Raw genomic sequence first — 12459 nt, 5'->3', positions numbered from 1 at the left:
CATTCATTATTATTTTTTTAATTCATAACGTAAGATGCAGTCGATTTAAATGCACCTACTATCTATAAACAATAATCGTCTCCTATTACTACACCTGGTGAAATAGACGTACGTACATTGGATAATTTTCAATTTTTATATACAATATACAAATGATATAGGAAAGTATATATTAATCCATACACATGAATATTAGAATATAGCTACACAAAGAAAACACAACCAAAATAAAGAAATCATCAACACATTCAAAAGACTCCAAGGGTAAAAAGGTAAATTCACCAATGCAAAGTTTGACTCATCAAAATAGTCAACAAAAACACCCGGCGGCTGGGCACTGCCATGAATTCCTATCTGGATTCTCTTTCCCCCCTTCCCCAAATTTCTGCAAACCTCGATCTCCATGAAAGCCACCTCATTCAAACTCCCAGAGCTGCACGCAATGAAGAAACCCCAAATCCAACTCCTGCTGTACTTACTAGCAACAATTCTAACCACCCAACTCACCTCCGCCGCCGATTTCATCTACAACGGCTTCGAATCGTCCGACGTGTCACTCTACGGCAACGCCACAATCGAATCCCGAATCCTCACACTCACGACCGACGCAACTTTCTCCATCGGCCGCGTTCTCCTCCCTTCCAAAATCCGAACAAAGCATCCCAATTCGTCGGTAGCTCTCCCCTTCTCCACATCATTCATTTTCGCCATGGCCCCTTACGCGGGCAGGCTGCCCGGACACGGCATCGTTTTCCTGTTCGCCCCGCACGTGGGAATCGAGGGTTCGAGCTCGGCGCAGCATCTGGGGCTCTTAAACTTCAGCAACAACGGCAATTCGAGCAACCGCGTCTTCGGCGTCGAATTCGATGTGTTTAAGAACCAGGAGTTTCGAGATATTAACGCCAACCATGTAGGGATTGATGTGAACTCACTCATATCTGTTGATTCTTACGAAGCGGGTTATTGGCCCGACGATGGTAACTCGTTCAAGAGACTGACTCTCAATAACGGGAGGAATTACCAAGTTTGGATTGATTACGTTAACGGCGCCGTTAACGTGACAATGGCGCCGGTTGGGATGAGAAGGCCTGATCAGCCGTTGCTAAGTGTTCCTCTCAATCTTTCGGAAGTTTTCGAGGATGAAATGTATGTGGGATTCACTGCAGCTACTGGAGCTTTAATCGAGAGCCACAAGATTTTAGCTTGGAGCTTTAGCAACACTAATTTTTCGATAAGCGAGAGTTTGATCACTCGTGGTTTGCCTTCGTTCGAGCTTCCGAAAACTCCGTTTCACAAGACCAGAGGCTTCGTTGCAGGTTTGGTTGTGGGCGTTTTGTTCGTCGCCGCTGTTTGCTCTGTTATTGCTTTCTTGTTGGTCAAAAGGAATAGGAGACTAAGAAAGATAAAGGAGGAAATGGAGGATTGGGAATTGGAGTATTGGCCCCACAGAATCACTTACCAAGAAATCGAAACCGCAACCAAGAACTTCTCGGAACAAAATGTAATCGGAATCGGTGGAAATGGTAAGGTATACAAAGGAATATTCCCCGGAGGCTCGGAAGTCGGTGTAAAGCGTATCTCCCACGAAAGCAGCGAAGGCATAAGGGCATTTGTGTCAGAAATATCGAGCCTCGGCAGATTGAAGCACCGGAACTTAGTGGGGTTGAAGGGTTGGTGCAAGAAAGAAAAGGGCAGCCTCATTTTGGTCTACGAGTACATGGAAAACGGAAGCCTCGACAAGAGGCTCTTCGAATGTGACGAGAGCAAGATTTTGAGTTGGGAAGAAAGAACGAGAATTTTAAAGCAAGTAGCTTCGGGTGTTCTGTACTTGCACTACGGATGGGAGTCGAAGGTTTTACATAGGGATATTAAGGCAAGCAATGTGTTGCTCGATAAAGAAATGAACGCTAGGCTAGGGGATTTCGGGCTAGCCCGCATGCACGACCACGATAAGGTGGCGGGGACCACGCGGGTGGTGGGTACCGTTGGGTACTTGGCGCCGGAGTTTGTCAGAAGTGGGAGGGCTTCGATGCAAACGGATGTCTTCGGCTTCGGGGTGTTGATTCTGGAGGTTGTTTGTGGGAGAAGGCCGATCCAAGGTGGCGAGCCGCCATTGGTGGAGTGGGTGTGGGATCTTTTGAGGCGGGAGGAATTGATCACAGCCATTGATTCAAGATTAAGGGCTAGAGGGAATCTTGATGAAGAGGAAGTCGAAAGAGTGCTTCATTTAGGGCTACTGTGCGCTCATCCGGACCCTAGTGCAAGGCCAAGTATGAGACAGGTGGCGAAATTCTTCGAAGGGAAGAGTGATCAGGTTGATCAATCTGAAGGGGAGGACATGGGTATGCACTTACTAGACAAGATGAAAACCAAGGAGATTTGGTCTATGTATCCTCAGATTTTCAACAGCGGTTCTTCTAGTTCGCATCCGACTTTTGAAGAAATTAGAAAAGGGTTGTCTGATTCGATGTCGGTTTCTTGGTCTAGTGCAGTGGTGGAGGGTAGGTGAATCTTTCTGAAGAATTTATTAGTGATTGTTGGCACTCAAATATTCATGGAATTTGAATGGTTTATGGAAATTTTCAGGGTTTGGATTCTTTGGGATCGGAAAAGGCGATGTTCGTGGGCAGAGGTCGTAGAATACAGCTTATATATTATTTGGTGTGAAATTATTTGGTTTGTTGATACCTTCATTTTTGTTGATCTGTGTAAAAAAGATTCAATCTTTATGTTTTGTCAGTTTGTTGTTCTTGAATCATGGCTCTACACACAGAGCAGTGTACATGTAATAAACTTCTCAGATTATGAACATGTCATTTGTATTTCTTTCAACTCTCCTTCTTACAGAACAAGCTTTTCTCAGCTGTCTGAGTTTAGACAGCTAATTATATCTTTCCTCAACTCAACTATTAATTCCAAAAAACTTACACGAAAAACAGACCACATTCGAGAAAAAAAAAAAAAAAAAAGGAAAGAGAGCGAAAACTAGAAAGAAAAAAAATCTCCGACCTCAAACGACTTCAACCGTGGGTCGTATATGCAAATTCGAGAAATTATCCACAAAATCAACACTCGGCTTAGGAATTATCGGCCTCGCCGAAGATGAGAAAGGCTGAGAAACGGGCAATCTCTGGCAAGATCTGAGCCACTTAGCTTGCATGTAACGGTGCTTTCTCCACGGGCCTAAGTGCATTTTCTTCTCCTTCATGCACTTCTTTGCCGCTGTGCACATAATCTTTAACAACACCAAAAGTCTCTCAATTTTGCCAACGAATATTTCGGGCAATCTCTTTACCAGCTTATTGTACTCTTCGCTCGCTCGGGCCATCTCGAATTCGGCCCGGAAATTCAACTCGATTATTACCCTCACTTCTCCCTTCTTCGCGTTTGAGTTGTCTACTACATCCAAAAACGTGTGTTCCCCTGTAAGAAAATAAACACACGTGTTAAATGCCAATTCAGATAGTGACTACAATTAAGAAGTATTCGTCTCTATCTTCCACTTGAAAAATTAAAAATAAGAAATAGGAAATACCTGAGGGAATATCTGACGAACTCTTCCACTTGGTTTTGCAAATTGCAGTATTGAAACCTTCAATTTGGAGGCGGCGGCACACCTCCTCCATTCGACATTTCCGGCAACCCTGGTCTACCGGTTTACCGCAGGTGCAAAGGTTGCCTGGATTTTGTGTTTCGTTTAATGCTTCCTTTGTTATATTTCTGATTCTTGATTCTAATGAACTCGTTCTGCATATTGTTGACTGCCATAAAAAAACAACATAACGAAAAGTTAATCATGAGTTATATAATCACGCAACAATTAAGGCAAAATTATATATATGCATATATAAATTGGTTTTAAATTTTTCTAAAGGCTACGAGGAAATGAATATTGACAATTCAGGGGTTTTCTGATCAAATCCAGTTTTAGAAAAAAAAAAAAAAAAAAGGGTATCTTTCTAAATTCATGGATCGGATTTGAATCCTAACTTAATTCAATAATAATTACGAAAACGTGAACTTACTTGCAGCAGCTGAAATTGAGATTCCCAAAAATTATCATTTTTCGCCCCTAGGTTTTCGATTTCGTTATCGTTTTGGTTTTCTTTCTCGTCGGTATCTTCTTCTTCGTTCTCGTCGAAGCTGCTCGCCGGAGATAGCCCCTCGTATTCTTCACTCAGGAACTGGAATACCGTGTCGTCCGATAAGTTGATCGGCGCCTCGCCGGAAAACTCAATCTCTCGGCTATTACAATTCAGAATCCGGTGGTTTATGCGAATTTTGGCCATTTAATTTTTTTTTTTATATTTTCTCTGGTGGCGACTGCAATTGTTTTTTTTGTGTGGTGAGTATAGAAATTGCAATTCAACGATCCTTGGAACTGAATTTATATACCTAGGTAAAGGGCAAGTGGTGGGCCCCACCCAATCCTACGTGGACAAAGAACCGGATGTGCACATGGTGATGATTAAATATTTAGGGTAGATTACAACCATCCCTGAAATATGTTAAAATTATAAAAACGCCCCTTCTGTTTGGGTAATTACAATAACTGTTTTTTACTATAAATTTCCTTGCACATCCATCCTTGCAATTTCAAATTTAGTGAAATCTTCTTGATTATATGGAATATTATCACTTTTGTACCCATTTTATTTGATTCGAGCTCCATATTTTGAAGCAAGATGATCATAACATGTGTTTTTTGACTTGTATATATCAGATTGTGGTGCATCAAAAACTATATTTTTAAACAAAACGAATACAAACTATAACACATTCTATGCAATCGAGCTGATTAGGTTGAATTTTACACCATGAGGGTCGAGCCATAAGAAGATTCATAGTTGGGCATAGATGTAATTATTCGAATAAGAAGGATTTTTTCGTAATTTAACAATACAGTATGTATTTGTTGTAATTTACACAAAAATTTAAAACGCACCTTCCCACACCTTAGGCGCTGATTGGTTAGCCCCAATCGAGTGGGGCCCACCAGATTGGACCAGACAGCCAGGATCCACGTCAGTCGGACTCAATAAGTTCATCGGCTCATACGGCTTTGGATATACTCGAATATTCTAAAATTAATATTTTAATGCAATTATTTTCGCTAGCCTATCCTAATCCCCACCCGTCAAATGTGGGCCACCACAATTTTGGATTTGCTGGGGGAGTGATGACACGTGGCGCAATCCTAGACGTCGATTTAATATGTTTATCTTGATGAGGTGGGGCCAGCTGGTTTTCCTACCCAAAATTTGTTGTCGATACTTACGCGGCGCCATGCTCGTGTTTATTCTTCTTTGGCGCGCTGGATTCCGCGATTTACCCCTCACTTGTGACATATATTGGATAAATACAAGGGGTATTTTTGTCTTTTTCACATTGTCTTGGTCATCTCAGGATTGAGTCGCTATGATTGTGGTGGGGAAAAGAAGACAAACATTATTGTATTTTGTTTTTCTAATAAAATATTATTTATACACGTAGCATAAGAATCATTCTGTCCCAAAATAATGAACCCAGTCCGAATAAAAATAAAAATATATTAATTAAAATTGTATAATTTTTTTTTTGTGAAGAACCTGTAATATTGGAATCTTTCTGTCTAAATAAAATAAAATTATAACATATCAATTTGCAGGGCTTTGATTTGTTAAAAGTTAAAACTTCTTAATACTAAAATTATTTAATGTAAGAACTTTTCCACTTGATAAAAGTTTTGCGATCGGATTGGTTTAATTAAAATAATAAATAACAGTGTGATCTAATTAGGTTGGTATGTATAATTAATTAATTATATATATATTTGCAGGTACAACTCTCGGTTTAATTTAATTTTGTAGTAATATATGGGAACACATCCAAAAGCAGTGAGAGGCTGAGAGCAACATAAAGTTGGTTCCTAATTTATATAATATGAAGTGGGGTTAATTATATATTTATATACCAAGTTGTGATATTTTTTTCCAATTTTCACGTGAAAATAATTCAATAAGGACAAGTTTCTTGTTTTATACTTGATAGAAAGTCTACTAATTAATTTGTGACCATATACTTACACTCAAATCACTATATATATCTCAATACATGCAAAATTAGCAATTATCTCTATATGCGTATGTATATAAGAGATATTATTTGATAAAGGGTAAATCTACAAACTGCAAGGGTATAGATGTATTTTTCTTAAAAAGTAGGGTCTTTTTTGTAATTTACTAAAAGTTCATCCAATTTGGCCAAGTAATAAAGCTAATATGCAATCAACAAACATTATTTAGTAATTGATTTTTTATTTGATCTTGTCCAGTGTTTTTGGTCTTCTTCGCCAGACAATAATTATTGTTTAACCATGATTGAGGATTAATTGATTGATTATTAATAATTAATTAATTATGTAATGATGGTGATACATTCAAAAGAACGAAACAATAAACGTGTTTAAGTTTCATTTTCAATTTGAATATTAATCACTTGTAAAATATTGCAAGTTCTAGCTAGGTAGATTCATTCATAATAATAAAACATTCTTGCCACTCGTTCTATATATATATATATATATATATTATTATCAAAGACGAACTATTATATAATGTATAAATTATTATTTTGATGGAGAAACCTATGCCAATCTAACAATAAATAATTATAAATAAATAAATGATAAATTACAATCACCCTCAATGTATTGTACAATTACGAAAAGCCCCCTCTTGTTTGGGTAATTACAACTACTCCTCAACCATAAATCTTTTTACACGTTCACTCTTGCAGTTTCAAATTAAGTGGAATTTTCGAGATTATATGGAATATTATAACTTTTGTACCCGTTTTATCTCATTCGAACTCCACATTTTGAAGCAAGATGATCATAATATGTGTTTTTTGGCTTGTATATATCAGATTGTGGTGCATCAGAAACTATATTTTTTACACAAAACGAGTAAAAACTAGAGCACATTTCATGAAAATTAGATGATTATGTTGAATTTGACACCATAAAGATGGAGGTGTAAAAAAAATATAATTGAAGGAGTAGTATAATTATCCAAACAATAAGTGGTTTTTTGAAAATTAACCATACCTCAAATAAACAAATGAATAAGACAGCTTCTAATACTAATTAAGGAATAGATGAGTTCAAACATTTTTAATCAAAATTTTGTTTGTACATTTTCATAATATAATAATGGAAAAACTCGGTATCTTGATGTAAATCTTGTTCCTAATTATTAATTGCAAAGGATTAAGAAAGATGACAGGCTGCCAAAAAATAAATAAAATAATTAAATAAATAAATAAATAAAACTGATTATGATGGATACTGGTAATTAAAATACAGGCCTTATCCTCACACATCACTCCTAGCTATCAACTCCAAACTTGTCGAGTGATTTTTTTTTTTTTGAATTAATGAATGCCAATTTGCCCAACCACGAAAGTGGATTACGGGCCGGGTTCGTTTAATTTTCGACCCGGCCCGTAACGAAGTTCCTTCAAAACACGATCAGCTTCAATTCCAGGGCTTAATTCTTGTTTTTCTGGATTTCCTTTTGTCGGCAGTTGTAATATTGCCTTCTACAATTAATGATTATTATTTTACAGGCAAGAAAGTAAAAAAAATTAGAAATATAGTAATTGTATTAATTTGCAATTAGGATAACTAAATTACAGGTTTAACAGTGAGCATGACAATTCATAAGAAAATGATGTCTGATTTAGATATTAAGGTATTACAGATATGAAAATTAATAAAAGTTAGGCAAATGGGATATGAATTGATCGTCGTGGAAAGGGAAAAGTGCATTAAATTAAAACATTAACCTAAATTATCTGTCTTTTTGCCAACTTTGACATTATATATTATACTGTGTAAGAGTAGTCAGAAAAAGTGTGTAACAAGTAATAACTAATAAGGCTATGAACGAGTCGAGCTCGAGCTTCAACTTGAGTCATTTTGACGAGCTCGAGTCGAAGCCCATTTTGATTATTTGTTTCTAATTTATTTGTATTATATATTTTTGTAAAATTATTTATATTATAATAAAAAGATTACAAAATAAATAATGGACTGCATTTAATGTTTTTTTTTTCATTTTTATATGTACTTTTTATAACATTATATATATTATTTAAATTAAAAATAATGTATACAAAATTAAAAATAAAAATAAAAATCCAAACTTACAGATATATACGATATATCAATTTGAATTACAATACTGGAAAAGTATGTTCATAAGTATATGGTGCGCGTGTGTATATCACTTCAAATATATTAGTCAATAAAATCATGAAATAGGACAACAATATTTAATAATAATTAATTATCATCACAAAGACTTGATAACAGAGATTGCCATATTAATAATAATGTGACAGTAAAGGGCTTGATCGTAATTAAGAGATAATTATCAAAATTAGAATTGACCTGGCACCATCACTAACCAGATCCAGTCACGTGCCACCTATAAAATGCACGTGTCCACGTTTCTGATGGGACAAAATGCCACCTTATTCTTCCTATTATATAAATTAAATCATGTAAATACATAAAATTCAACAATGGTGGCCTCCTTTTTTTTTCTTTTAAATATTATTTAGGTGTTCTCTTGTTGACTCCAGAACCCTAATTGGTGATTAATTAATTTAAGCAATTTAACTCATGATTTAAATATTTGTCAGGATTATTATATTTGTTTTTTACAATCACAAAAGCGGATCCTACTTTAATTATTAAAAGAAATAAAAATTAAAATAGGTATTTTGGGCCTGAGTGATGGGTTGGACCAATTTCAGCTTGTACAAATTACAATATAATTAAGCCTATCTGAGTCCATTGATTATATCTTAATGGACCTATTGACTTTGGTATTCGTACTTGTTTAGTTATATTTTATTGGGTAAATTTTATTTTCCTCAATTTACTTTGACTCGATATCACTTTACCCCTTATACTCTCAATTGTATAGATTTTCCCTCCTGTACTTGAAAAATTGTCTAAATGTAGTCATCGCCGTTAGTTTTTAGACCTTTGACCTTAACACTGTTTGATCTAAGTCTGAAAATGACAAAAAAAACATCCATCCTAGTTTAATTAATTATTAAAAAAATTAATATAATAAAAAATAAATTGTGGCTGACGTTTTTCTCGTTGTCTTGAATTTTTTATTATTATTTTCGTTTAAATTATGGCCATCACTAAGGTAATGTCAAATTACAAAAAGACCCCTACTTACATGTTTACCCTTATTGTGTCAAATTTACCAGTGAATGAGGGGTTTTCTCTCTTTAACTTAACTTTATTTCAGGGGTTGGCCGTAATTTATTTATTTAATTTTTTTTTTCAATTTTTTCCAGTCGTCCACACCAAACATTATGTTGGATTTCGATATATCAAATTAATTTTCGTTTAAAGAAATTTGTTTAAATTTGGTCGGAGATATGAAATGAAAGAGAAATGAGAAAAAAAGGTGCATATTTCTATTTGAAGGGTTCACACACATTTCGTTCCCTTGGTTTCACACACAATTGATAAAAGGGGAACACAAACACAAAGCAGCTGAACAATTTTGGGAGTGGGGTAAACTGCAAAACTAAAGGTAAAGTCAAGAATATTTATTCAATTTTCCAGCGTCTTCCTCGGAATAGTACCACATTTGGGGGACCCCTTTGCAATAATCACTAACCTTGAGACTTGTCTATGTCAAAAACCAACCCCATCTTTTTTTATTGCTCGCACATGTTTTTTTTCTTTCTAAAGCTACTTTGGGAGAATCCATCAATTTACAATCTCTCTCCATTATAGCAAAATGAATGAGACATTTTATTTCTTATAAATTTAAAAGAAAAGAAAAAAATGTTAGAGGTGTTTTTTCAGAGTCTCATTATTTTTTTATTGTGATAACAAATAGCTGATGATTCTGGTGGCGACAAGATCCTAGCACTTCAACCAGATACGTTTATTTTTCCAGACGTCGGGCAAATAGCTAAAATGGTTGAGCATGACGTGTTTTTTTTTTTTTTCTCGTAATTTTATGAAGATTTGAACATTTTTGGGAACTATTATTGTCTATTGGAAGGATGGATAAGAGGTGTTTGATTACATTTATGGATAAAAATAGGGAAGAAAAAGAAAATACAAAATCATTTAATAAATGGTATTTCAGATATTTTTTGGTGGAGAGCTAAATAATAATAAAATACTAATAATAGCAGCACGAGGGTAAAAAAGAAATTCATTGTTTACATATGCGCTTTGGCAGTCAATAGTTTGCAGAAATCTGAACTTTGTCAGGTTGCAATTTGGTGCAGGAAAAATACAATTAATTTAATAATGCATTAATTGAGAAACGTGTTTAAATTAATTTCAATCAACGCTCCTCGCAATTAGTACATGCAATTGTGTGATGTGGGAACACAATAATTATTGATTAGCTAATTAAATATGTGTGGACACATATTAATTCCTCATTTTGTTTACACATCAGTATATATATATATATATATTTAATTTAATTTATTTAAAATGTATATAATCATAAATAATTTAATTTATTAACTTTCATATATTAACAAAGACTATGAAATGGTCAAAAATGGGTCCAAAATACAAATAAAAAAGCACGGCCCACAATTAATGCTCTCAAATCACAGCTTTTCTCTTCTTTCATGCTAAATATTATGCTGTTTTAATTTGCCTTTTTTTTTTTATTAAATATATTCTCTGAATAAATTGAAGCTTCAAAACACTACTTCTTTACATACATATATATACCATCAGCTGTATAATCTGATCTGTTAATTAAATATAAATAAAAAAAATTAAAGGATGGAACAAAACCCTAGTTCATCTTCCTTCAAAGCAGACAGAAAAACCATAGAAAAAAACAGGAGAAATCAAATGAAGGATCTCTACAACAAGCTCACTTCTCTCGTGCCTCGCCCAAACCCTAGGGTTAGTTAATTACCTTCATCAACTTTTCAATTTCAATTTCTGTAATTAATTTAATGTATGTGTTGTTTCGGATAACCGTGTTCGTATAGGAGTTAGTTTCGTTGCCGGATCAACTAGAAGGAGCAGCAAACTACATACAGAAGCTGCAGCATGACTTGGAGAAGATGAAGCAGAAGAAGAATTGTCTACTTATGGGAACAGTGTCCGCAAATTCGACTACTACTGCTACTACTACTACTACTACTACTACTACTAATAAATCGAGCATTTCGAATACTGATAATAATAATAATAATAATGGAGGGATTAATCTACCGGATATCGATGTTCGTGTAACGGGATCTGCCCTAGAAGTTGTGGTGATAACTGGACAAAACAGTCATTTCATGTTCAGCGAAATTATCCGAATGCTGCATGAAGAAGAAGGTGCTGAAGTAGTCAATGCCAGTTTTTCTATGCTCCAAGATTCCGTTTTCCACACTTTGCATTGCAAGGTATATATATAATTAATTACATTGTATAGTGTTACTATATATTTTTAGTAATTTCATGACCTAAGTTAGTTATGAAGTGAAATTATAATTAAACGCGATTTATTTTATTTAAATTTTTTTTTTTGCCAGATTGGAGAGTGTTTAGTGCAAGATTACGATGGTGCAGCTGCTGCGAGAATTTCCGAGAAACTGAGGAAGTTCGTGTACGAAGTTAATTAGTCAATAAACGACATCGATCTTATGCAAATTAAAAGTAATTAGTTTATCTCCCTAATCAAATATAATTTGTGACTTCTGATTTGATTTCTTGTGTTTGAGTATATACATTCAGTTTATATATATGTGTATGTACTCTCTTAATTAATTAAATCAGAACAAATCAATTAATTGGAATCACTGAATATATATGGATTAGGTTTCTGCATTATATATAAGATATATATATATATATATATATATATATATATATATATATATATATATGTATAAAATAAAAAATAAAAAAGTTGTGAGAGAAGCTGGGAGACAGGCTAGATGGGAATTTTTTTTTTTTTTTTTTTTTTTATAATGCAGGAACCCGCAGCCAACCATATAGGTGCACTGGGTAAACCTACACTCTCGTATAATAGCTTGCAATGGGGATTCGAACTTGGGTCAATTGACCCAATCTCTCTTGCTCCAACCGCTAGGCCACACTTGCGGGTTGACTAGATGGGAATTGTACAGACAGGTTGTGATAATAATATAGGAAAGGATAATTTGAGGAGATATATGAAATCAAATTGAATGGTCTGAAATTGAACAACATGAGTGTGTTAAAAGTGGTCACTATTTGCAGAACTCATACCCTCCACAAATTTCATTTTCCTTATATCGTCCCCAAATTTGGTGACTTCTCCAATATGATCCACTTTAATTCCTTCCCCATGTGTTGGAAGATTTAGCAAGTAGCTTTTGTAATCAATAAACTTCTTTCTTTAATTTATTAAATGTATTATTTGGCTT

The 12459-nt window shown here is 34.6% G+C and overlaps 3 protein-coding genes across 4 annotated transcripts; 2 read left to right on the top strand and 1 right to left on the bottom strand.

Annotated features, from left to right (window-relative positions):
- Positions 1 to 332: 332 nt before the first annotated feature.
- LOC105968809 (L-type lectin-domain containing receptor kinase VII.1-like) lies at positions 333 to 2832 on the top strand. 2 transcript variants are annotated; one of them, XM_012993481.2, is made up of 2 exons: positions 333 to 2501; positions 2587 to 2832. In XM_012993481.2, exons 1-2 carry the CDS (start codon positions 404 to 406, stop codon positions 2637 to 2639), a joined length of 2151 nt encoding a protein of 716 aa, XP_012848935.2. In that variant the 5' UTR covers positions 333 to 403; the 3' UTR covers positions 2640 to 2832. The 2 variants fall into 2 exon arrangements, with proteins under 2 accessions (XP_012848935.2, XP_088667542.1); XM_088811416.1 differs by having other exon boundaries at positions 340 to 2625.
- Positions 2803 to 4362, bottom strand: LOC105968810 (uncharacterized). The gene is made up of 3 exons (XM_012993483.2): positions 4026 to 4362; positions 3536 to 3761; positions 2803 to 3423 (listed from the first exon to the last, which is right to left on the bottom strand). Exons 1-3 carry the CDS (start codon positions 4287 to 4289, stop codon positions 3011 to 3013), a joined length of 903 nt encoding a protein of 300 aa, XP_012848937.2. The 5' UTR covers positions 4290 to 4362; the 3' UTR covers positions 2803 to 3010.
- A 6329-nt stretch (positions 4363 to 10691) lies between these two features.
- On the top strand, positions 10692 to 11797 carry LOC105968811 (basic helix-loop-helix (bHLH) DNA-binding superfamily protein). Its single transcript, XM_012993484.2, has 3 exons — positions 10692 to 10960; positions 11050 to 11454; positions 11584 to 11797. Exons 1-3 carry the CDS (start codon positions 10835 to 10837, stop codon positions 11671 to 11673), a joined length of 621 nt encoding a protein of 206 aa, XP_012848938.2. The 5' UTR covers positions 10692 to 10834; the 3' UTR covers positions 11674 to 11797.
- The last annotated feature ends 662 nt before the right edge of the window (positions 11798 to 12459 follow it).

This window comes from Erythranthe guttata, chromosome 13 (assembly GCF_056151865.1).
Source record: "Erythranthe guttata isolate IM_541 chromosome 13, IM_541, whole genome shotgun sequence".
Lineage (NCBI taxonomy): Eukaryota > Viridiplantae > Streptophyta > Magnoliopsida > Lamiales > Phrymaceae > Erythranthe > Erythranthe guttata.
The sequence above is the reverse complement of the archived record's forward strand: the minus strand, read 5'-3'. Positions and strand labels throughout refer to the sequence as shown.